The sequence below is a fragment of the Heterodontus francisci genome, chromosome 45 (assembly GCF_036365525.1).
Source record: "Heterodontus francisci isolate sHetFra1 chromosome 45, sHetFra1.hap1, whole genome shotgun sequence".
NCBI classification, from domain to species: domain Eukaryota; kingdom Metazoa; phylum Chordata; class Chondrichthyes; order Heterodontiformes; family Heterodontidae; genus Heterodontus; species Heterodontus francisci.
Window position 1 is genome coordinate 8,584,250 of NC_090415.1, and position 26,541 is coordinate 8,610,790.

At 44.2% G+C, this 26,541-nt stretch overlaps 1 protein-coding gene across 3 annotated transcripts; it reads right to left on the reverse strand.

The window, feature by feature from the left end:
* Positions 1-258: 258 nt before the first annotated feature.
* LOC137356371 (flavin-containing monooxygenase 5-like) lies at positions 259-26,541 on the reverse strand. Of its 3 annotated transcripts, XM_068022260.1 has the most exons (10): positions 26,461-26,522; positions 23,202-23,290; positions 22,845-22,982; positions 21,610-21,798; positions 18,929-19,094; positions 16,078-16,220; positions 14,680-14,879; positions 13,677-14,029; positions 12,134-12,206; positions 259-1,262 (listed from the first exon to the last, which is right to left on the reverse strand). In XM_068022260.1, the coding sequence occupies exons 3-10, from the start codon at positions 22,980-22,982 to the stop codon at positions 917-919; spliced, it is 1,608 nt and encodes a 535-aa protein (XP_067878361.1). In that variant the 5' UTR covers positions 23,202-23,290; positions 26,461-26,522; the 3' UTR covers positions 259-916. The 3 variants fall into 3 exon arrangements, with proteins under 3 accessions (XP_067878361.1, XP_067878359.1, XP_067878362.1); XM_068022258.1 differs by lacking the exon at positions 23,202-23,290 and having other exon boundaries at positions 26,461-26,541; XM_068022261.1 differs by lacking the exons at positions 259-1,262; positions 12,134-12,206; positions 23,202-23,290 and having other exon boundaries at positions 13,913-14,029; positions 14,613-14,879; positions 26,461-26,541.

Below are 26,541 nucleotides of genomic sequence, written 5' to 3' on the forward strand. Positions count from 1 at the left end.
GAATGGGTAATACATGCTGTCTTAGCCAGCGACGCCCACATCACAGGAACGAACAAAATAAATGCTAAATAGACACCCTATATGAAACCGACCATGTTTCGCTAACCACTAAGATGAATTGTTACCCCTAGCATCTTTGACTGCGCATTTTCTGTCGTTAAAAGGTGAAAGTGTAAAATAAATACCATGAGATATGGCATTCTACAATGATAGTACAAGCAGATCATTACGATTGATTTTAATAGATTAAATTGCACATAAGTATATGTGAAATGAAGAGCGTCATTGTTTACATCTACAACTGAAAGGCAATTATTCTTCATTGTACAGTGTTATTGAAAAGACAAATAAAGACTGTTAACCTCAAATGCAAATTTACAGCTTATTTAAAGCAAACTGCAGGTCTAAGCAACAAGATTTATATTTTAAAGAGATGCATTTGCCAATGTGTGGATCACTCCAGAGAATCAAGGGGTTAGATCATTTAACTAATCATATCTGCATAACATCAGCACTTCAGGTGGGCAATGGGCATCGAAATCAGTCAAGCATTAAACATCGACTCAATTAAATAGCAAAAGGGCAATCTATCCCGAAAAAAGCAATGAAGTGTGAGCTATAAAGTCAACTCCATGCTCGCAAGAAAATGACAGGTGGCATTGCAGTAGTCGTCGTTTCTATACTCCCCGTCCAAACTTCAGTTGCAACGACTTAAATGGAGCAGAATATCAGGCAATACCAGTGCAATACCGCTCATTTTCCGCCACCATATCATGCAAAATGTATCTGACGAATTTCTATGCCAATAATTACAACGTTATGATATGGATAGTGTCTGAATGGCTACCGATTATTCGACTGAGGCAAGGCATGACATGCGTCTTTTGTACACGATGCCTTTGCACCTTCCCAACATTCAGAGAAACAAGCATACAACATAGACCACGAGGAGCAGCGCTATGAGCTTGAGAAGCAGTGGAAGAGAGGAGCCGTCCAGCCTGCCAGTTGAGGTGCGTGTTTTGGTCGGCTTAATTACGCGGTCCCATTGGGTCAGGATGGCCTCCTTGGCTCCCCCCCACATCCCGGGCCCGCTCAGGCGAAATTGGTATGGGGTGCATGGGCCGAAGAAGACCTTGTACGCCAGTCGTGGATCGCTGAGGAAGAGGCGCTTGACATCGGGTTTGACTCCGATCTGTTCAGCCAATTCGTCCATGTAGGGAACGTAATCAACTTGTATGGTATATCTCTGGGAACTGACGTACCTTGCATGGCAAAACAAACGCACAACTTAATTGCCTACCTGAATGAACATCCTGACATCAAAATTGTTGGGGAGCCGTACATCCCAATGACGATTGATAATGCGTTCGTCTGAATGGGCAGTTTGATTGTGATCCATACGCCATGGGCGTAGAAATTCGCCTCCAGCTGCAGCGCAAAATGGGCAGTGTCGAACTGACTGCCTGTTTCATGACATGAAACGCATCTGCTGTCCTTCCCTGGTCTGGCCTTCATGTGACTCCAGACGCACAACAAAGTGGTTAACTCTTACATGCCCTCTGAAATGGCCTAGCAAGCCACTCAGTTGTACCTAACTGCTACAGAGTCAATAAAAAGGAATGAAACCGGACAGAGCACCCGGCATCACCTCGGAACCGTAAATGACAACGGCAAAGCAACCCCTGTCGACCCATCAAAGTCCTCCTGACTAACATCTGGGGGGTTGTGCCAAAGTTGGGGAGCTGTCACACAGACTAGTCAAGCAACAGCCTGACATAGTCACACTCACGGATTCATAGCTTACAGGCAATGTCCCAGACACTGCCATCACCATCCCCGGGTATGTCCTGTCCCACCAGCAGGACAGACCCACCAGAGCTGGTGGCACAGTGGTATACATTAGGGAGGGAGTTGCCCTGGGAGTCCTCAACATCGACTCCGGACCCCATGAAATTTCATTGCATCAGGTCAAACATGGGCAAGGTAACCTCCTACTGATTACCACCTCCCGCCCCATCTCAGCTGATGACTCAGTACTTCTCCGTGTTGAACACCACTTGCAGGAAGCGCAGAGGGAGGCAAGGGCACGAAGTGTACTCTGGTTGGTCGGACTTCAATGTCTATCACCAAGAGTGGCTCTGTAGCGCTACTACTGACCAAACTGGCCGAGTCCTAAAGGACATAGCTGCAAGACTGGGTCTGCAGCAGGTGCTGGGGGAACCAACACAATGGAAAAACAAAATGGTGTCAACCTGGTGAAGCTACAACCCAGGACTACTTGCATGCCACACTGCATAAGCAGCGTGCTATAGACAGAGCTAAGCAATTCCAAAACCAACTGATCAGATCTAAGCTCTGCAGTCCTGGCACATCCAGCCGTGAACGGTGGTGGATAATTAAACTACTAACTGGAGGAGGTGGCTCCACAAATATCCCCATCCTCAAAGATGGAGGAGACCAGCACATCAGTGCAAAAGATAAGGCTGAAGCATTTGCAACAATATTCAGCCAGAAGTGCCGAGTTGATGATCCATCTCAGCCTCCTCCTCAAGTCCCCAGCATCACAAATGCCAGACTTCAGCCAATTCGATTCACTCCGTGTGATATCAGGAAATGACTGAAGGCACTGGATACTGCAAAAGCTATGGGTCCTGACAATATTCCAGCAATTGTACTGAAGATCTGTGCTCCAGACCTTGCCACGCCCCTAGCCAAGCTGTTCCAGTACAGCTACAACACTGGCATCTACCCTGCAATGTGGAAAATTGCCCAGGTATGTCCTGTCGACAAGAAGCAGGACATGTCCAACCCGGCCAATTACCGCCCCATCAGCCTACTCTCAATCATCAGTAAAGTGATGGAAGGTGTCATGAACAGTGCCATCAAGCGGCACTTGCTTAGCAACAACCTGATCAGTGACGCTCAGTTTGGGTTCCGCCAGGGCCACTCAGCTCCTGACCTCATTACAGCCTTGGTTCAAACATGGACAAAAGAGCTGAGCTCAAGAGGTGAGGTGAGAGTGACTGCCCTTGATATCAAGGCAGAATTTGACCGAATATAGCATCAAGGAGCCCCAGCAAAACTGAGTTCAATGACAATCAGGGGGAAAACCCTCCGCTGGCTGGAGTCATACCTAGTGCAAAGGAAGATGGTTGTGGTTGTTGGAGGTCAATCATCTGAGCTCCAGGACATCACTGCAGGAGTTCCTCAGGGTAGTGTCCTGGTCCCAACCATCTTCAGCTGCTTTATCAATGATCTTCCTTCAATCATAAGGTCAGAAGTGGGGATGTTCGCTGATGATTGCACAATGTTCAGCACCATTCGTGACTCCTCAGATACTGAAGCAGTCCGTGTAGAAATGCAGCAAGACCTGGACAATATCCAGGCTTGGGCTGATAAGTGGCAAGTAATATTCACGCCACACAAGTACTAGGCAATGACCATCATTCTCATAACAAGCGAGAATCTAAGCATCTCCCTTTGACATTCAACGGCATCACCATCGCTGAATCCCCCACTGTCAACATCCTCGGGGCTACCATTGACCAGAAACTGAACTGGAGTAGCCATATAAATACCGTGGCGACAAGAGCAGGTCAGAGGCTGGGAATTCTGCGGCGCGTAACTCACCTCCTGACTCCCCAAAATCATCTGCAAGGCACAAGCCAGGAGTATGATGGAATACTGTCCACTTGCCTGGATGGGTGCAGCTCCAACACTCAAGAAGCTCGACACCATCCAGGACAAAGCAGCCCGCTTAATTGGCACCCCATCCACAAGCATTCACTCTCTCCACCACCGACGCACATTGGCAGCAGTGTGTACCATCTACAAGATGCACTGCAGCAATGCACCAAGGCTCCTGAGACAGTACCTTCCAAACCCACGACCTCGACCAACTGGAGGGACAAGGACAGCAAATACATGGGAACATCAGTTTCAGTATAAAGTACTTACTGGCGATTCGGCAGCTTCTTTTTGAACAGTGGTAGCAGTGAGAGTGCGTGCCAGGAGGCAGCTAGGAAGATAAGTTTCACGATAAAGTACTTACATAGCGATTCGGTGGACGCAGACACGGGGACTGCTAGGTAAGTGAACTTATATATTCAGGCAGTGGCCCGAAAAACCCGAAAAACTACACCTGTAGTGTCTCCCACACATCCTCCTCCTCTAACCAAAAAAAGGACTCTTGTGTGGAGGGTTTGGTAAGGTAAAGTTTTCCTTTATTTTTACTTAATCTCTCTGTCAATTTAGAGCAGAGGGGATGGAAGCTAGGGCAGTTGCATGCTCCTCTTGCAGGATGTGGGAGGTAAGGGTCACCACTTGTGTCCCTGCTGACTTCACCTGTGAGAAGTGCACCCAACTCCAGCTCCTCACAGAACGCGTTTGGGAACTGGAGCTGGAGCTGGATGAACTTCGGATCATTCAGGCGGCTGAGGGGGTGATAGAGAGCAGTTATAGTGAAGTGGTGACACCTAAGTTACAGGAAAAAGGTAGCTGGGTGACCGTCAAGGGAGGGAAAGGGAATAGGTGCACAGTGCAGGGATCCCCTGTGACCGTTCCCCTCAATAAGAAGTATACCGTTTTGGATACAGTTCGGGGGGACGACCTACCGGGGGAAAGCCACAGTGGCCAGGTCTCTGGCACTGAGCCTGGCTCTGTGGCTCAGAAGGGAGGGGGGAGAATAGGAGAGCGATCGTGAGAGGAGATTCAATGGTTAGAGGAACAGACAGGAGATTCTGTGGTCGCGAACGAGACTCCCGGATGGTATATTGCCTCCCGGGTGCCAGGGTCAGGGATGTCTCGGATCGAGTCTACGGGATTCTTAAGGGGGAGGGGGAGCAGCCAGAAGTCGTGGTGCACATCGGTACCAATGACATAGCTAGGAAAAGGGATGAGGACCTGGAAAGCGAATATAGGGAGTTATGTTGCAAGCTAAAAGGCAGGACGAGCAGGACAGTAATCTCAGTATTGATACCGGTGCCACGGGCTAGTGAGGCTAGAAACAAAGAGCGTGTGCAGCTGAACACGTGGCTACAGAGCTGGTGTGGGAGGGAGGGCTTCAGATATGTGGATCATTGGGATACCTTCTGGGGAAGGTGGGACCTGTACAAGAAGGACGGGTTGCATCTGAACTGGAGGGGCACCAATATCCTGGGCGGGAGGTTTGCTAGAGCTCTTCGGGAGGGTTTAAACTAGTTTGGCCGGGGGATGGGAACCGGAGTTATGGATCAGTGGATGGGGTAGCTGTTGAACAGGCAGATACAGAGTGCAGAGAGTCTGTGAGGAAGGTTAGACAGTTGACTGGGCAAAGTTGCAGCCAGTATGACGGGTTGAAGTGTGTCTATTTTAACGCAAGAAGTGTCAGGAATAAGGGTGATGAACTTAGAGCATGGATCAGTACTTGGAGCTACTATCTTGTGGCCATTACGGAGACTTGGATATCACAGGGGCAGGAATGGATGTTGGATGTTCCGGGGTTTAGATGTTTCAAAAGGAATAGGGAGGGAGGTAAAAGAGGTGGGGGAGTGGCATTGCTAATCAGGGATAGTATCACAGCTGCAGAAAGGGAGGTCATCGAGGAGGGTTTGGCTACTGAGTCATTATGGGTGGAAGTCAGAAACAGGAAAGGAGCAGTCACTTTATTCGGAGTTTTCTATAGACCCCCCAATAGCAACAGAGACACGGAGGAACAGATTGGGAGGCAGATTTTGGAAAGGTGCAGAAGTAACAAGGTTGTTGTCATGGGTGACTTCAACTTCCCTAATATTGATTGGAACCACCTTAGTGCAAACAGTTTGGATGGAGCAGTATTTGTCAGGTGTGTCCAGGAAGGTTTCCTGACTCAATATGTAGATAGGCTGACCAGAGGGGAGGCTATGTTGGATTTGGTGCATGGCAACGAACCAGGCCAGGTGGCAGATCTCTCGGTGGGAGAGCATTTCGGTGATAGTGATCACAACTCCCTGACCTTTACTATAGTCATGGAGAGGGACAGGAGCAGACGGGATGGGAAAATATTTAATTGGGGGAGGGGAAATTACAATGCTATTAGGCGAGGAACTGGGGAGCATAAATTGGGAACAGATGTTCTCCGGGAAATGCACGACAGAAATGTGGTGGTTGTTTAGGGAGCACTTGCTGCGACTGCTGGATAGGTTGTCCCGATCAGGCAAGGAAGGGATGGTAGGGTGAAGGAACGTTGGATGACAAGAAATGTGGAACAGCTAGTCAAGAGGAAGAAGGAAGCTTTCTTAAGGTTGAGGAAGCAAGGATCAGACAGGGCTCTAGAGGGTTCCAAGGTAGCCAGGAAGGAACTGAAGAATGGACTTAGGAGAGCGAGAAGGGGACATGAAAAAGTCTTGGCGGGTAGGATTAAGGAAAATCCCAAGGCGTTCTACACTTATGTGAGGAACAAGAGGATGGCCAGAGTGAGGGTAGGGCCGATCAGGGAGAGTGGAGGGAACTTGTGCCTGGAGTCGGAGGAGGTAGGGGAGGTCCAAAATGTATACTTTACTTCAGTATTCACTAGTGAGAGGGACCTGGTCGTTTGTGAGGACAGCGTGAAACAGGCTGATATGCTCAAACAGGTTGATGTTAAGAGAGAGGATGTGCTGGAAATTTTGAAAGACATGAGGACAGATAAGTCCCCGGGGCCAGACGGGATATACCCAAGGATATTATGGGAAGTGAGGGAAGAGATTGCCGCGCCTTTCACGATGATCTTTGCGTCCTCACTGTCCACTGGAGTAGTACCAGATGATTGGAGGGTGGAAAATGTTATTCCCTTGTTCAAGAAAGGGAATAGGGATAACCCTGGGAATTATGGACCAGTCAGTCTTATGTCGGTAGTGGGCAAATTATTGGAGAGGATTCTGAGAGACAGGATTCATGATTATTTGGAAAAGCATAGTTTGATTAGAGACAGTTAGCATGGCTTGGTGAGGGGCAGGTCATGCCTCACAAACCTTATTGAATTCTTTGAAGATGTGACAAAACACGTTGATGAAGGAAGAGCAGTGGATGTGGTGTATATGGATTTTAGCAAAGCGTTTGATAAGGTTCCCCATGGTATGCTCATTCAGAAAGTAAGGAGGCATGGGATACAGGGAAAGTTGGCTGTCTGGATACAGAATTGTCTGGCCCATAGAAGACAGAGGGTGGTAGTAGATGGAAAGTATTCAGCCTGGAGCTCGGTGACCAGTGGTGTTCTGCAGGGATCTGTTCTGGGACCTCTGCTCTTTGTGATTTTTATAAATGACTTGGATGAGGTAGTGGAAGGCTGGGTTAGCAAGTTTGCCGATGACACGAAGGTTGCTGGAGTTGTGGATAGTGTGGAAGGCTGTTGTAGGTTGCAACAGGACATTGACAGGATGCAGAGCTGGGCTGAGAAGTGGCCGATGGAGTTCAACCTGGAAAAGTGTGAAGTGATTCATTTTGGAAGGTCGAATTTGAATGCGGAATACAGGCTTAAAGACAGGATTCTTAGTAGTGTGGAGGAACAGAGGGATCTTGGGGTCCATGTCCATAGATCACTTAAAGTTGCCACCCAAGTTGATAGGGTTGTTAAGAAAGTGTATTGTGTTTTGGTTTTCATTAACAGGGGGATTGAGTTTAAGAGCCGCGAGGTTATGCTGCAGCTCTATAAAGCCCTGGTTAGACCACACTTGGAATATTGTGTTCAGTTCTGGTCGACTCATTATAGGAAGGATGTGGAAGCTTTAGAGAGGGTGCAGAGGAGATTTACGAGTATGCTGCCTGGACTGGAGGGCATGTTTTACGAAGAAAGGTTGAGGGAGCTAGGGCTTTTGTCATTGGAGCGAAGAAGGATGAGAGGTGACTTGATGGAGGGGTACAAGATGATGAGAGGCATAGATACAGTGGATAGCAGAGACTTTTTCCCAGGGTGGAACGGGCTATCACCAGGGGGCATAATTCTAAGGTAATTGGAGGAAGATTTCGGGGAGATGTCAGAGGTAGGTTCTTTACACAGAGAGTGGTGGGTGCGTGGAATGCCCTGCCAGCGGTAGTAGTAGAAGCAGATACATTAGGGATATTTAATCGACTCTTGGATAGGTACATGGATGATAGTAGTATGAAGGGTATGTAGGTCGTTTGATCCTAGAGTAGGTTAAAGGTTCGGCACAACATCGTGGGCTGAAGGTTTGGACTGTGCTGTACTGTTGTATGTTCCATGTTATATGTTCTCTCACCACCTGCAAGTTCCACTCCAAGTCCCACACCATCCTGACCTCGAACCATATCACCGTTCCTTCACTGTCGCTGGGTCAAAATCCTGCAACTCCCTTCCTAACAGCACTGCGGTTCAAGAAGGCAGCTCATCACCACCTTCTCAAGGAAAATTAGTTATGGGTAATAAATGCTGGCCTGGCCAGTGATGCCCACATCCCATGAATGAAAACAATATATATAACAGGCAGCCAATACACAATTGACCATTTTGTACTATTACCCAAAAGGCATTTCTTTTCCTTTGATCTTACAGTACAGATGGAGGGCACTTGCCCATCCTGCTGGGTATAGTTGATCTAATTTCGCCATAGCACTATTATGTTGCTTTTTTGCTTTGGAAAGGGGTCACAATCATTTAGTTTCCCATGTGGCCGCCCTGCATGTTGATCTGAGCGGGAACAGTGGAAATCTTGATTCCTTCCACAAGTGTCTGAACTTCTGCAACTGAGTTCAAACAGCTCAGAAGAGAGAAGATAGATATGTCCTTTTGGAGCAAGGAGCAGTGCAATTACCGTCAGCTGAGCAAAATGAGAGCCCAGGAGCATTTTTTAATGGTGCCCTTTTCCATTTGGAGTGAAGAGAATGCACAGCCTGTTGTGAGAACCACAAAGGCAGACACTCGTGAAACAGAGGGATAAACTCAAGAACTAAATATTATATTTAGCATTAAGGTGAGTGGCGGTGTGGTTAATTGTACAGCTCTGTACTGTGATTATTGGTTAATGTTTCTGGTCTGGCCCACATGTGACTCCAAACCACAGCAATGTGATTGGCTATTAACCGCCCTCTGAAATGGCCGAGCAAGCCACGCAATTAAGGGCAATTATCGATGGGCACAAATAGTCACATCCCATGAAAGAAAAAATATATATACAGGAAATGCGGTTACTTCACTGAAGAAGGTTTGAGGGGACAGCGGTAGGAACTATTAGGGATCAAATAGAGATCGATTGGTGGAGACAGAAGGCGTGGCTGAGGTACCAAATGTGTAATTGGTATTGTTGTTTACCAAGGAACAGGATTTGGCCAAAGCTATGGTAAACAAGGAAGTTGCTGTGATACTGCAGGGAGATTAAAGAGAAAGATAAATATGAGGTACTGTAAGATCTGTCAGTAATTAAAGTGTCGAGGTCACACGGTCGAGATGGGTTGCATTATTGGTTGTTGAGGGAAGTAAGGTGAGAAATTGCGGGAGTGGGGGTGCTGGTCAAAATCTTCCAGTGTTTTTTGATGCAGGAATGATTCCAAAGGTCTGGAGTATTGCAAATATCCCGCCTTTATTCAAAAAAGGGGGAAGAATATCCCTGGCAATCACAGACCAGTCAGTTTATCATCAGTCGTCGGGAAAATTTTAGAAACAATAACCTTGGAAACAATTAACAGCTGGAGTTTGAGCACAGATTTATAAAGAATGAAAAGTGGCACAGTGGGTGGCACCGCAACCTCACAGCTCCCGTGACCCGCGTTCAATTCTGGGTATTGTCTGTGTGGAGTTTGCAAGTTCTCCCTCTGACCGTGTGGGATTTCGCTGGGTGCGCTGGTTTTCTCCCACAGCCAAAGACTTGCAGTTTGGTAGGTAAATTGGCCATTATAGGCAGGAAGATACCCAGTAGAGGTCGAAGAATTGAAGAAAGGTGGGGATGTGGTAGGAATATGGGATTAATATAAACGGGTGGTTGATGGTCAGCACAAATTGGTCTGAATAGGTGGTTGATGGTCGGCACGGACTCGGTGGGCCGAAGGGCCTGTTTCAGTGCTAAATGAATAAACATGGAAGACATTGTTGATGACCTAATGGTGAAGGTGCAGGAGATCAGTGCTGTTGAAATTCAAAAGGGTTTTGATAAATTACGACACTCTCGGCTTGTTTGGACAATTAAAACCCATGGGATAAAAGGGGAAGTATCAGCTTGGATATAAAATAGGCTAAGGGATAAAAGATGGAATGTTGATTTACTGGGCGGGCGGCAGGCATACAGCAGAGCTCCCCAGGAATCAGTATTCGGACTACTACCTTTATAGATAGACATTAATCACTAAGACATGGGGTACAGAGCATAATTTTGAAATGTGCAAATGTCGCGAAACTTAGGAGTGTATAAACAGAGAATAAGATTGTAATAGACTTGAAGAGGACATAGACAGTTGGTGGACTGATTGACAGATAGCAGGTGAAATTCAACGCAGAAAATTGTGCGGTGATGCATTTTGATATGAAGAATGATGCAATTTGAAAGGCAGTGTCAGAACAGAAAGACCTGATGTTTGTGTACACATTTTGGCAGGTGACAGGCTAACTTAGGCATAGACTCCAAAAGCAAAGAAGTTATGCTAAACCAATTTAAAACGCTCTTTCGGCCCCAGCAAAAGTATTGTGTCCAATACTGGGCATCACACTTCAGAACTACGCAAAGTCTTTGAATTGGGATAGCACCAATTGATGCGAATGGATCCAGGGATCAGGTCTTATAGTTAGTTGGATAGAACAGAGAACAGAGAAGGCTCAGATGAGATTTGCATCCCACCATAAGAACTAGGAGGAAGAGTGGGACACCCGGCCCCATGAGCCTGCTCCACTATTTTATAAGATCATGGCTGATCTGTTTGTGGACTCAACTGCACTTTCCTGCCTGCTCCCGATAACCTTTGACTCTCTTGATTGTCAAGAATCTGTCTACCTCTGCCTTAAAAACATTCAATGACACTGTCACTACAGCTCTCCGGGGAAAAGAGTTCCACAGACTCACGACCTCTGAGAAAAAAGTATTCTCCTAATTTCTGTTTTAAATGGAGTGCCCTTATTTTGAACCTTCTCTGTACTGCTTCCAATGCAATTGTATCCTTTCTTAGGTAAGGAGACCAAAACTGTACACAATACTCTAGATGTGGTCTCACCAATACCCTATACAACGGTAGTAAAACACCTCTACTTTTCCAATCCACTCCCCCTGCAATAAATGACAACATTGCACTTGCCTTCTTAATGACTTGCTGTACCTGCATACTACCTGTTTGTGTTTCGTGCACGAGGACACCCAGATCCCTCTGCATCTCAGAGTTCTGAAATCTGTCTCCATTTACATAATATGTTTTGTTTTCTCTATTTTTCCAGCCAAAGTGGGCAAGTTCACATTCTTCCACATTATAATCCATCTGCCAAATCTTTTCCCGCTCACTTAGCATATCTACACCCCTTTGCAGACTCCTTAAGTCCTCTTCCCAACTTACTCTCCTGCTTATCTTTGTGTCATCTGCAAATTTAGCAACTATGCATTCTGTCCTCCCACCCAGATCATTGATATATATTGTAAATAGTTGAGGCCCCAGCACGGATCCCTGTTATACTCCATTAGTTACAGCTTGCCAACGTTGAAACCGATTAACGCCTACTCTTTGTTTCCTGATAGCTAACCAATTCTCTATCCATGCTACTATGTTACCCCCTACACCATGGCTTTAATTTTATTTAGTAATATTTGACGTGTCAAATGCCTTCTGAATGTAGGCGTTTGTAATTATGAAGATTTTGGATAATGTAAATAGAGTGAAACCGTTTATAATGACTGAATATTGGTAGCTGGTTGGCACCGACCTCAGGTGACTGGCAAAAGCAGAGGCCAGAAGAAAAAACAACACAAAGTGTGGTTAGGATTTGGATTGCATTGCCTGATGGGGTGCTGGAAGAAAATCAGTTAATGCTTCCAAAAGGTAATTGGGTAAATACATGTATGAAAAATAATTGCAGGGGTATGGGGATGCACGGGATTGTGGAAATGACTGTTTTTCGCTTCAAAAGGTCTGGCTTAGTCTCGCTATACCGAACGGCCTTTTTCTGTCTTGCACTATTAATTGATTCTACGATTATATGTTTCGCTCTTACCTGCTCGCCATTCTTTCTCTTTTATCCTTTATTTCTGACAACATGTCAGTGACAGAAGGCAGTTTTTCTAAACCTGAAACGTTAAATGCTCAAATCAACGCAATTAAGTCTGGACAACAACCTAGGCTTGCCATACTAAAACCGTGAAGTCTAAAGTTATTGCACTCTTTAACACAGTAATATATATATATATATATATGAAATTCGACTCGAGCAGGGATGTAAAACGGATAGTATCACATCTGTGGCCAACCATGTTTGAATGGAATAAATACAAGAAATGCTGGAACCACTCAGCAGGTCTGGCAGCATCTGTGAAAAGAGAAGCAGAGTTAACATTTCGGGTCAGTGACCCTTCTCGGACCCTTCATGTTTGAATAGAACTCTATATGGGGTGACACCTATTATGGGCGACCAAAACTTTCCTTTCTGCTTGGCGTCCCCGCCCACGTCAAATTTCACCCCGACTACATGCATTCACCGTAATACTTATACAGGATGAGAACGAGAATTTCAGAAGCAGTCTTCATAAATTTTCTGCAGCTGCTGTGAGTCCTGTCTAGGTGGGAAAGCAAGCTGAACGTTACATTTAGGTGTGACCTGCTTATGGTAAGGAACCTATACATGTTAAAGATAAAGAACGACATAAAACAGGAAGTTAGTGATTCGACACACTTGTTTTTTTTGGAGATGAAACATTTAAATTTGACTTGGATGGAGATGCAAACGGACGATAAAGCATGAGCCTCCAGTTGTACACTTGGCTGGTTATTCAATTTCATAATGTCAAGCACTCTACATATTGGATGAGGTTATAACTGCTAACTGGTGCCATACTGTTTGCTTTGCATTCTCGCTCAAGTTGATTTTCCCTCCCAGTTGAAATAGAGTAAGCGTTCAAAACGTCACTGATGTCCACTCAAGAAAGCAATTGCATTAAGATGCACCGCTCTGGTAATGTGTAATTCTCGGGTCAGCAATGGCACTGTTGCCTCCCTGCCAGAAGTCTGTGGGTTCCCACTCCAGAGCCTTGAGTGGAAAAATCTAGTGCAGCATTGAGAGACTGTTGGAGGTGCCTTCTCTCAGATGACGCAATAAAGTGAGGCTCCATCTGTTCTCTAAGTTGCACGTAAAAGATCCCATTGCACTTTATCAAAGAAGACCTACAGGACTACGGGAATTGAGCTTGGGAGTGGGATTGATTGGATAGTTCCGTAGAGCGCCGGCATGGACTCGATTGGCCGAATGGCCTGCTTCTATGCCTGTGGAAGTGTCTATGATTCTAAGAGCAGGGGAGTTGTGTCCAGACCAATATCTATCCCTCATTCCAAATCATTAAACAATACTCATCATTGCATTGCTGTTGTTGTATGCCAATTGGTTACTGTGCTTCCTGCACTACAATAGTGACTACACTTCAAAAGCACTTCATGGGCGATCAAGCACTTTGGGAAGTCCTGAGGTCTGAAAGGCGCTCTATATATCCAAGTCCTGCTTTCAAACATTTCTCCCCATTTGAGATTCATGTTTATTGTTCTCATACCTTTAAACACTCGTGTTGTCCAACGAGCCTGGAGTTCCGATATGGGCATAACCGCTCCCAATGGTTGGATGCGGCCAATAATGGCTAGAGTAGGCTGTTCCATGTGAGGCGGGAAAACATACTTGTAGAGAGAAACGTGGTTTTTGTTAACTGCTACGATAGATTCGTCCAGGAATGGATAAGAGAAGGTGTAGCCAGTCGCAAAAACAACCATATCGATGTCCTCCACGCTGCCGTCTTCAAAAATGGCAGAGGTCTCGGTAAATTGCTTCACATTTGATTTCACCAGAATGCTTCCTGAAATAATTCTGTTTGGCAATTCGTCATTGACTATGGCGTGTTGACTGAAAAACCTGCAATGATGATTAAAGCGGAATATTAATCAGTGCAGTGAACTGATGCAAATCATTTCAGAAGTGAGTGCACAGCTTTATGACAAGTGCTAGGGAAATAGCTACTTGGACGGAGCATAGAAAGAGGAGGAACCATACAGCCACTCAAGGCTGTGAGCACCATCCAATTAGATAATGACTGATCTATATTTTAACTCCATTTACCCCAGTTGGTTCTGTTACCCTCAATATTCTTCCTTAACAAAATCCTATCGATCTTGATTATGAAATGTATGCAATGTTTAATAGACCCCAATTTCCAGACTTTGTTAGGGAGAAAATGTTAGATTTTCATTACTTTTTGTGGGAAATTACACCTCAAAGATACTGCTCCAATTTAAAAGTTTTGAAGCCCTGTTCTTGATTTCCCCACAAATGAAATTGCTTCTCCCCATGCGCCCTTTACACTCATTTAACCTCTGAAGCAGCCAATCGGATCACTCCATTAACCTTCTATGGTGAAGGGGACAGAAGCCTCAACTACCACCAATGTTTGGGAGGCCCCAAATATCAATTGCAGTTCTATCCAACAGTCTTCAGTTACCTGTCTTGAATAGCACAATACATCACCGAAATCGAATTCAGTTACATGTCTTTGGGATGCTGCACACCTGTGCTTCGGCTGAAGTCCGTAATTTGTGTGATTAAATCGGCTGTTCAAGGATCTTTCAACAGACCAGTTGGTGAAGGAAAAAGGTAACACATTTCTTATTAGATGTTCATATCGACAGCTCAGTAACATGTCAGTCGGGTAGCCGTCTTGTCCGACACGATTAAATACCCAGGAACCTCTCCTTGTGCTGAGAAACACCTGGAAGAGATTTCAGTAATGTAAGGGGAGATCAATCGAGAAGGTTAATCCAAATTATGTAAATTAATTATTTATTACTTAAAGGGAGAATGCTTGCTGAATTCCGAGGTGCAGAGGGATCTAGTTGTTCCAGTACATGAGCCACAAAAAGTTAGTATGCTGTTACAGCAAGTAATATTGAAGGCATATGGAATGTTATCCTTTATTACAAGAGGAATTGGAAATGAAAGTACGGATGTTATGCTTCAGTTGCACAGAGAATTGCTGAGACCACATCTCGAATTCAGTGCACAGTTTTGGTCTCCTTATTTAAGGAAGGATGTAAATGCGTTGGCGGCCGTTCAGAGGAGGTCTATCAGATTGATACCAGGAACGAGTGGGTTGTCTTGTAAGGAAAGGTTGGACAGACAGGGCGTGTTTTCACTGGGGTTCAGAAGCATGAGGGGAGGCTTGCTTGAAGTATAGAATATCCGGTTATGAAGAATGGTCACTGACCTGAAACGTTAACTCTGCTTCTCTATCCACAGATGCTGCCAGACCCGCTGAGTATTTCCAGCATTTCTTGTTTTTATTTCAGATTTCCAGCATCTGCAGTATTTTGCTTTTATATAAGATCCTGAATGGTATTGACAAGGTGGATGTGGAAAGGATGTTTCCTCTTGAGGGTGAGTCCAGAAATAGAGGGGGACTGTTTTAAAATTAGGGGTCATCCTTTTAGGACAGAGATGAAGAGATTTTCTTTTTCTCAGAGGGCTGTGTGACTTTTCAATTCTGCCTCAGAAAGGGTAGAGGCGGGGTCATTAGAATATTTTAAAGGTGGAGGTAGATAGATTCTTGTTAGGCAAGGGAATCAAAGGTTAAGGCGGGGAGGTATATGGGAGTGTGGAATTCGATGCACAAACAGATCAGCCACGATCCTATTGAATGGCAGAGCAGGCTCGACGGGCCGAATGGCCTTCTTCTGCTCCTAATTCGTATGTAAATAAAACTTAAACGGTAGTACAAAATGAATATTATAATGACGACTCGGTAAACTATGTGCTTGATATTCAGCTGATTTCCGTAGAACTGAATAGCAAGAGGGACTTATAACAGGTGTCCCATATGATAACGGCTGTTCAGCACCCTCGCCCAATTCGAAATTCCTTGGCCCTTGTCTTTGTCAGAACGCAAAGAACACTCAACATTTTGGTATTACCTGCTTAGCACAATGACTGATTTCAACGGCCAGATCACCACCAGAGTTTCCAATTCCGATTATTACCACTCTCTTCCCTTCAAATGTTTGCACGTCTTTGTATTCTTTACTGTGCATGTATTGACCTTTGAACTTCTCTATGCCTGGATATATACACACAAATAGACAAAATACGCATGATGTTCGAGAGCTGCGTTCAAAGCTCTGTTCACCTACTCAGAAATAGAACAAAATAAAAGCACTGTGGATGCAGGAGATCGGAAAGAAACCGGAAAATGCAAGAATAAAGTCAAGTGGCCATGATTCAACTGTGGACAAAGGGACAGAGTTTAAGGTTCAGGTCAATAATCTTTCATTAAAACTGTGAGATATCAGCGATTAACATATTATAACTCCAGGGCCAGGGAAAGCGAGTTTTTGAAAGGAAAGAGAGGGTAGGGAGGGCAGGAGTGATTAAACCACGAAAGGGATGATGATGCAATGCAATATGAGTTGATAATGAGCTATGACATAATAGAAATTAAATATATGCTCAAAGAATGTGTACAACAACTATGAACAGTCCTGTCATAGGATTTCTAATTCATGCTAAGTTTTCTGTAAGAATATTTTCCACCATGTGATGACAGATATTTCAGTGGGTAAGGATGTATTGGCCCCAAGGTGCCTAGATTTGTTTTATACATGAGATGTGGGTATTGCTGACTAGGCCAGCATTTATTGCTCATCCCTAATTGCACTTGAAAAGGTGGTGTTGAGCCGCCTTCTTGAACAGCTTCAGTCGATGTGGGCTAGGTCCACTCACAGTGCTGTTTGGCAGAGAGTTCCAGGAATTTGACCCAGCATCAGAGAAGGGACGGCCGATATAGTTCCAAGTCAGAATGGTGCATGGCTTGGAGGGGAACTTGCAGGTAGTGGTGCTCCTGTGCATCCCATGCCCTTGTACTTTTTGATGGTAGAGGTCGCGTGGTTGGAAGGTGCTGTCGAAGGAGCCGTGGTGAGTTGCTGCAGTGCATCTTGTAAATGGTGAACATTGCTGCAATTATGCACCAGTGCTGGAGGGAGTGAATGCTGAAGGTGGTGGATGGGCTGTTTTGTCCTGGATGGTGTCGAGCTTTTTTGAGTGCTGTTGGAGCTTCACCCATTCAGGCAATTGGAGAGTATTCCATCACACTCTTGACATGTGCTTTGTAAATGATACAGGCTTTGTGAGTCTGGAGGCGAATTACTCACCGCAGAATTTTCAGACTCTGACCTGCTTTTGTAGCCATAGTATTTATATGGCTAACCAGAGTTAACGTTTCGGGTCAGTGACCCTTCTTCGGAACTGACAAATATTAGAAAAGTCACAGATTATAAACAAGTGAGGTGGGGGTTGGGCAAGAGATAACAAAGGAGAAGGTGCAGATTGGACCAGGCCACATAGCTGACCAAAAGGTCACGGAGAAAAGGCAAACAATATGTTAATGGTGTGTTGAAAGACAAAGCATTAGTACAGATTAGGTGTGAATATACTGAATATTGAACAGCAGCAAGTGCAAACCTGAAGAAAAACAACCTGAAAAAAACAGTGGGTAAGCAAACTGAACAAACTAAGATGAAATGAAATAAATGCCAAAAAAAGATTGTAACAAATGTAAAAAGGAATGTAAAAAAAAAGGAAGAAAAAATAACTAAAAATGAAAGTAAAGTGGGGGGCTGTCATGCTCTGAAATTATTGAACTCAATGTTCAGTCCGGCAGGCTGCAGTGTGCCTAATCGGTAGATGAGATGCTGTTCCTCGAGCTTGCGTTGATGTTCACTGGAACACTGCAGCAATCCCAGGATAGAGATGTGAGCATGAGAGCAGGGGGGAGTGTTGAAATGGCAAGCAACCGGAAGCTCAGGGTCCTGCTTGCGGACTGAGCGGAGATGTTCCGCAAAGCGGTCACCCAGTCTGCGCTTGGTCTCCCCAATGTAGAGGAGACCACGCTGTGAGCAGCGAATACAGTATACTACATTGAAAGAAGTACAAGTAAATCGCTGCTTCACCTGAAAGCAGCAAGGTGGTTAAATCTGAACTGCCCTCTGAAATGGCCTGACAAGCCGCTCAGTTATCAAGGGTAATTCTGGATGGGCAACAAATACCAGCAATACAAACAACTCTGAAATAACTTTTAAAAAAGAATGTCAGTGGAACTGAATGCAAAGCGGGGATTATGACAGGTGGCCCATGCATTTAGAATGCATCCCCAAGTCGGGATTCAGCTACAGGCTTGAAACCTTTAGATTAGATTAGAACATTACAGCGCAGTACAGGTCCTTTGGCCCTCGATGTTGCGCCGTCCTGTGAAACCATCTGACCTACACTATTCCATTTTCATCCATATGTCTATCCAATGACCACTTAAATGCCCTTAAACTTGGCGAGTCTACTACTGTTGCAGGCAGGGTGTTCCACGCCCCTACTACTCTCTGAGTAAAGAAACTGCCTCTAACATCTGTCCTATATCTATCACCCCTCAACGTAAAGCTATGTCCCCTCGTGTTTGCCATCACCATCCGAGGAAAAAGACTCTCACTATCCACCCTATCTAACCCTCTGATTATCTTATATGTTTCTATTAAGTCACCTCTCCTCCTCCTTCTCTCCAACGAAAACAACCTCAAGTCCCTCAGCCTTACCTCGTAAGACCTTCCCTCCCTACCAGGCAACATCCTAGTAAATCTCCTCTGCACCCTTTCCAAAGCTTCCACATCCTTCCTATAATGCGGTGACCAGAACTGCACGCAATACTCTAGGTGCGGCCTCACCAGAGTTTTGTACAGCTTGTTTGATACAATTGAAGAAAACATAATTTGAAATTCTCACCAGGGAATGAGTCCAAAGGCAGATGTGGGCTGCTGTGGTGGCCAGTGCAGACCATAATGGCATCGAAAATATATGTCTCCAAATTGCTGTCGCTGTCTTTGGTTGCCACGTCCCACTGTCCAGTGGAGGAGAAATCTTGTCGCTTCGTTATGGCACACACGTCGGTCTGTGGAAACAGGAAGACGATTTTACTATTCATTCTCGCGATGCGGTCACTGCCAGGTGGGCCCGCATATATGATCTATCCCCAGTTTCCCCTGAGATGGTCATGGTGGTGAACTCACTTGCTACCATGCTGTTAGGTAGCGAGTGCAAGGGTTTGACCAAGAGAATATGAAGGAACGGTGATGCATATCCACATCAGGAGGCTGTATGACATGGAAGGGAACTTGGAGGTAAAGAAGTTTCAATGCACCTACTACCCTTGTACATTTAAGCAGTAGATACAGCGTGTGTGAGAGGTGCTGGCAAAGAAAACTTGGTGATTTACTGCAGCGCATATTTGAGAGAGTGCACACTGCAAACAATGTGGAAAGAGCGGATGTTTACACTGGATTGAATAATAGTGGGCGATATTTCAAAAATGTCCTCGATAGCATCCTCTAGGATTTAAAAAAAGGAACAAAAGGTAAATACGACGGCTTTCATCCCTTGTTAAAAAAATACTTTTTTATAGTATTATATAATATATTTATAATGTTATCAGTATTCTAAGTCTGATTGTTTCGAAACAATAATGTTTGCTTCTGCGCTCTACTCCACACTGCAATTGTACTGCCGTGACTTGATGTGAAAATGAATTGCTTTTGCCTATCTGGGATATATGAACAACCACACCGATAATATTGTTAATCAATATTCTTTGCCTGTAATATATATTGCAGACTACTCCGCCTGCGGGATATGGAATTAGCAATTACATTATATTGTATTTTTTTTTGTTATAATATGGGTTTAATTGCTAGATTTTCCCATCTACTTTTCAATACCAATAGGGGAAAGCCGATGATGTAATTCTAACTGCCATAATAACTCAAAGGTAGTATTCTGCTTTGCAGCTCATGCTTACATTATTAAGTGTTTTTAGAAATTACAGAGAAATCCCACGAAAGGAAACAAAATGATCAACGTCGAAGAAAGCAACGTGCACACCTCTCTTCACACCGGATGTCCTAGCAACAGGTCGATGGGAATTTGCAACAGTCCAATAGATTATATGAATATTAGCCTTGGTGATGGCCAATAAACTGAATCCTAAGCATTTATTAACCAAAAGTGTGCTCTGCGTACAATGTTTCAACGTGGCTTTAACAAAAACACGTCCAACTGCAAAGAAATGATTGCCAATTTTCTGCTCATAACAATTCTGTCAATACAAAATGAGCCCAGTGTTAAATTGGATGCATTATGCCTGCAGGCTGCATAGACTAGACCCGTACTCCCGTGAGTATAGACGATTTAGTGGTGAGTTAATTGAGGTGTTTAAAATGATGTCAAGGTATGATATGGGAGAGAAGGAAACGATTTCCAAAGGTTAATGGAGTTCATGAAAAGGATTTATAACATTCAAATTAGTCCTACACCGTTTCGGTGTGTGCACATACTCAAACAAAGGGCAGCCGAATTCTGGAAAACTCGAGCCAAATAACTGCTGAGTCTAAATTAATTTGTTAAGTTCACAATGGGGAGAATTTTATTTGACAAGAGGGTTAAGGGACATGGAAGCATAGTGTGGAAATGCAGTCAAGAATTAGTGTAGCCACAAGCTAATTGAATGACCGAGCAGATCTAGGACCAAAGGCCTACTCCTATTCAAACGGATTGTTTCAAATTTAATTAATTTAATTAAAGTCTCCTCAAGACTTATTCGCAGTCATATTCATTCTTACAGAAATCTCCCTGAACTTAAATCTTAGTTGTTTCAACGCCAGAGGTCTGTTCATAAGAAGGACCCGACAACCTTAATTATCTCAAATAAAAGCAAAATACTGCGGATGCTGGAAATCTGAAATAAAAACAAGAAATGCTGGAACCACTCAGCAGGTCTGGCAGCATCTGTGGAAAGAGAAGCAGAGTTAACGTTTCGGATCAGTGACCCTTCTTCAGAACATGCCTTAATTATCTCACTCATCACAGAGAAGAAAAAAAAGACTTGCATGTATATAGCACTGGTCATGACCTCAGGTCATTTCAAAATATTCCACGGCCAATTGAGTACCTTTGAACGTTCGTCACCATTGTAGTGTAGGAAACACACCAGTGAATTTATGCAGAGTAAGCGCCCATGACTGACAACATGATGACCAGATTGCCTAGTTTAATGATGTTGGTTTGGGAAAATGTAGGCCCAGGATGATGGAGAACTCGTCTGCTCTTCGCAGAGAGTGAAAGTAGGGATTTTCTGCATACATCTGACAGGGCATGCAGGCTTAATGTCGCTTTCGAAAGAGGACACCTGCGACTCTGCAGCACTACCTCAGTACTGCACCAGGCCCTTGCAATATGGCCAATGTGCTCACGTTTCATGCAGTGGCATTTGAAACCACCATTTCTGGATGCAGAGGTAAGCGTGTTATCTACTGAAGCAGGGCTGCCACATGTCCATCATGTTTATAGATCAGTAGGACAAGACTATCAAGGAGTGCCAACAAGATCTTTCATTACCAATAGTTAGAACTAACCTTCAGCCGTATGTATTTCATCAGATCAAAGCGGTTGGCATAAAGCCGGAAGTACTCCAGAATCCTGGAATGATGCATGTAATTTGGGTAATCATCGGGAACAGGAAAATCGCTGTAAGACGTCATTTCCTTGGAAGTATTGATGATCAATGATTTATAGATGCTGGCCTTGCGATCCGTAGCTTGTTCCTAATGAAGAAAATCCAAAGGTAAAAATCCATATTTGACAGTACTGCTGGATTGTTTGGGGGCGGGGTGGGGCGGGGTGTGGGGGTGATGGTAACGCATCAACTGTCTGCAATATGCCAGATCTGACATTCAAAGCACCAGTAACTCTGGTGCATTTACTATACTTCTTTTGGGAAATGCATCTCAGGAAGGTAGTGAACGCAGATTCACCAGAATGACGCTGTGCAATAAAGATTTCAATTGTGAGTAACTGCACCATAGGATTGGCTTGATTTCCCTTGAGTATTAAGAGAGGAGGGGATCGAAAGTTTTAGCCTGTTTGAAGTAATTTATTTGGGTAGATTCGACATAACTATAACATCTGGTGGAGAAAACAAGAACAAGTGGACTTACCTATAGAGATAGACGATTTACGTATTTTTATAAGCACATTTTCACAAAGAAGGTTGGTGAAAATGTTGAGCTTTCTTCTTATTTTATAGCCTATGGGCGTCCCTGGCAAGGCCAGCATTTGTTGCCCATCCCTAATTGCCCATGACGACTGAATGGTTTGCTAGGCCATTTCAGAGGGCAGTTAAGAGTCAACCACATTGCTGTGGGTCTGGAGTCACATATAGGCCAGACCAGGTGCGAAGGACAGATTTCCTTTCGTAATGGAGATTTTTGAACCATTACTGAGGCTAACTTTCAATGTTTATGAATTGATTGAATTAAAATTCCACCAGGTGCTGTGGCGGGATTTGAACCCGTGCCCCGATGGCATTAGCCTGGGCCACTGAATTACTAGTCCGGTATCTGAAAAGGCTGGTTTCGCTGGAGTTCAACTGGATCTTTTAATACCGAGTTTGATTAATTTACAAAGCATGAATATTAATGGATGTTTAAGAAACGCGGCTAAAGTGAGTTGAATCACAAATCAGGCACGATCTAATTGGTGGAGAAAACTCGATGTTCTGAATGACCCACTCCTGTTTCTAATTATGTAATATTGCTACATCTTACTGAATTGATACCGATACTTTCTTTTAAAAAGAATCGTAACTTACCTGAAAGTTCCACAGCCCTCCAATGTCATCTGTCCTCTCAAAGCATACAGGCACCAAGTCTTCATCCAAACAACACTTTATACAAGTTAGGCCGCTGGCACCAGCGCCAATGATGGCTACTCGTTTTCTCGTTTTCATCTAACAGGCAAACAAAGTCAATTCAACATCACTTCAGAAATGAGGAGTACATTGTGGAATCCACGCTGTAATATCTAAGGTAATTATTACTAAATGCGGGCATTTGCCGATTACATTCATCTGCAGGAATCATTGGGAAGTGGCATGACGTGTGGATGGATGTCACAACATGTTCCTGTTTTCATTGACAGTCATTTAACTTTAAGAAATTCAAACTACCTTTTGCAATCCATCAGATGTCCACGTCCAGGCTGAGTTATTGAATTGCTCTGCAAAGAATCAGCTTAGTCGTGAACGACCGAAGGGGCCTACATAAAAACATAGAAAAATAGGAGCAGGAGTAGGCCATTCAGCCCTTCGAACCTGCACCGCCATTCAATACGGTCATGGCTGATCATCCAAACTCAGTATCCCGTTCCAGCATGCTCCCCGTAGCCCTTGATCCCTTTAGCTCTAAGAACTATATTTAGCTCTTTCTTGAATATTAGATTAGATTAGATATACAGCACTGAAACAGGCCCTTCGGCCCACCGAGTCTGTGCCGACCATCAACCACCCACCTATACCAATCCTACACTAATCCCATATTCCTACCAAACATCCCCACCGGTCCCCATATTTCCCTACCACCTACCTATACTAGTGACAATTTATAATGGCCAATTTACCTACCAACCTGCAAGTCTTTTTGGCTTGTGGGAGGAAACCGGAGCACCCGGAGAATACCCACGCAGACACAGGGAGAACTTGCAAACTCCACACAGGCAGTACCCAGAATATAATTAATGATTTGGCCTCAACTGCTTTCCGTGGTAGAGAATTCCACAGGTTCACCACTCTCTGGGTAAAGAAATCCCTCCTCATCTTAGTCCTAAATGGCTTAGCCCTTATTCTTAGTCTGTGACCCTTGGTCCTGAACTCCCCCGCCATCGGGAACATCCTTCCTCCATCTAGTCTGTACATTCCTGTTAAAATTTTGTAGGTTTCTATGAGATACCCTCTCATTCTTCTAAATTCTAGCGAATACAAGCTTAATCGATCCAATCTCTCTTCATACGTCAGTCCTGCCAACCCAGAAATCATTCCGGTGAACCTTCGCTGCACTCACTCCATAGCAAGAACATCCTTCCTCCAATATGGAGACCAAAACGGCACACAATACTCCAGATGTGGTCTCACCAAAGCCTTGTATAATTGCAGCAAGACATCCTTGCTCCTGTACTCGAACCCTCTCGCTATGAAGGCCAACATACGATTTGCCTTCTTAACTGCCTGCTGCACCTGCATGCTTAATTTCAGCGACTGCTGCACAAGGACACCAAGGCGCAGTTCAGATAATAATCTGCCTTCTGTTTTGCCACCAAAGTGGATAGCCTCACTTTATCCACATTGCATTGTATCTGCCATTTATTTGCCCACTCACTCACCTGTCCAAATCACACTGGAGCTTCTCTGCATTCTCCTCACAGCTCAAACACACACCCAGCTTTGTGTCGTCTGCAAATTTGGATATATTACATTTAATTCCCTCATCTATATCATTAATATATATTGTGAATATCTGGGGTCCTAGCGCTGATCACTGCGGTACCCCACTTGTCACTGCCTGCCACTCGGAAAAGTGCCAATTTTTTACCTACTCTTTTTTTTTCTGTCTGCCAACCAGTTCTCTATCCATGTCAGTACCTTACCCCCATTTCCATGATCTTTAATTTTGCATGCCTATCTCTTAGGTGGGACCTTATCAAAAGCTTTCTGAAGTCCAAATACACCACATCCACTGGTTCTCCCTCATCTATTCTGCTAGTTACATCCTCAAAAAATTGCAATAGATTTGTCAAGCATGATTTCCCTTTCGTAAATCCATGTTGACTTTGTCCGATCCAGTCATTGTTTTCCAAGTGCTCTGCTATTCCATCTTTGATAATGGACTCCAGCATTTTCCCCACTACTAATGTCAGGCTAAGCGGTCTACAATTTCCTATTTTTCTCTCTACCTCCTTTTTTAAATAGTGCGGTTACATTAGCTACCCTCCAATCCATTGGAACTGTTCCAGAGTCTATAGAATTTTGGAAAATGTCCAGCAATGCATCTATTATTTCTAGGGCCACTTCCTTAAGTACTCTGGGATGCAGATTATCAGACCCTGGGGCTTTATAAACCTTCAATCCCATCAATTTCCCTAACACCATTTTCCTGTTAATAATGATTTCACACAGTTCCTCCTTCTCATTAGACCCTATGTTCCTCAGCATTTCTGGGAGGTAATTTGTGTCCTCCTTTGTGAAGACAGAACCAAAGTATGCATTTAATTGGTCTGCAATTTCTTTGTTCCCTATTATAAATTCCCCCGTTTCAGACTGTAAGGGACCCACAGTTACCTTCACTAATCTTTTTCGCTTCACATGTCTATAGAAGCTTTTACATTCAGTTTTTATGTTCCCTGCAAGCTTACTCTCATACTCTATTTTCCCCTTCTTAATCATTCCCTTGGTCCTCCTTTGCTAAATTCTAAACTGCTACCAATCTTCAGGTTTGCTGCTTAGTCTGGCCATTTTATGTTCTCCTTCTTGGATCTAATACTAACCCTAAATAGTTTTGTAAGCCACTGTTGAGTCACTCTTCCAATTTTATTTTGTGCGGCAGACAGGAATGAACAATTGTTGTAATTCATACATGCACTCTTTAAATGCTAGCCATTGGCTATACACTGTCAACCCTTGAAGTAACGTTGCCCAATCTATCACAACCAACACGCACCTCATACCTTCATAGTCTCCTTTATTTAGTCTCAGGACCTTAGTCTCAGAATCAACTCACTCACTCTCCATCTTAATGGCGAATTCTATCATGTTCTGGTGGCTCGTCCCCAAGGGACCCCACACAACAAGTTTGCAAACTAATCCTTTCTCAGTGCACAATGCCCACTCGAGGATGGCCTGTTCTCTAGTTGGTTCCTCAACGCATTGGTCCAAACATCCATCATATATGCACTCCAGGAATTCCTCTTCTACGTTATTATTGCTAATTTGGTTTGCCCAATGTGAATTGGACAAGTTGTGTGAGTAGGCAAATGCAGGGCAGATGCAGTATAACGTGGATAAAAGGTTTATTCCTCAAGCAGCACCACTATGACAGTTCATCTGGTCGATATCACATTGCTCCTTTTGGGACCTTGCTGTGTGCAATTTTGTTGTCGCATTTCTTGCATTGCAACAGTGAATGTTGTTTACAAGGTCTTGACTACAGAGTGCTTTGAGGCACTCTGAGGTAGTGAAGGACACTTCATAAATGCAAATCCTTCTTCAGTATGCTCTGTACATGTTTATTAGTGTTATTCTTTCTGAAGCGGGCTGTTGAATTTCTGCAATCAGTCTTACACAACTGAACAAAAACCATATCTATCTCAATATGCGCAGTGCCATTGTGCCGAAGGCTGTTATTGCATAACTACTGCTTCAATCATAATTCACTTACCTCTTTGGGTTAGAAATGCTGGCTACCTCCTTGTGATCTCTCCCAGTGTTCTACCTCCAACGTGTGTTCTTCTTCCTTTTA

Coding starts and splice junctions, on each gene's coding strand:
- LOC137356371 (XM_068022258.1), bottom strand. CDS start 22,982: ATGAAAACGAGAAAACGAGTAGCCATCATTGGCGCTGGTGCCAGCGGC. Junction 12,207..13,676: donor GACAACACGAGTGTTTAAAG/GTATGAGAACAA, acceptor TTAACGTTTCAG/GTTTAGAAAAACTGCCTTCT. Junction 1,263..12,133: donor AGAGAAAGAATGGCGAGCAG/GTAAGAGCGAAA, acceptor TTGCCATGCAAG/GTACGTCAGTTCCCAGAGAT.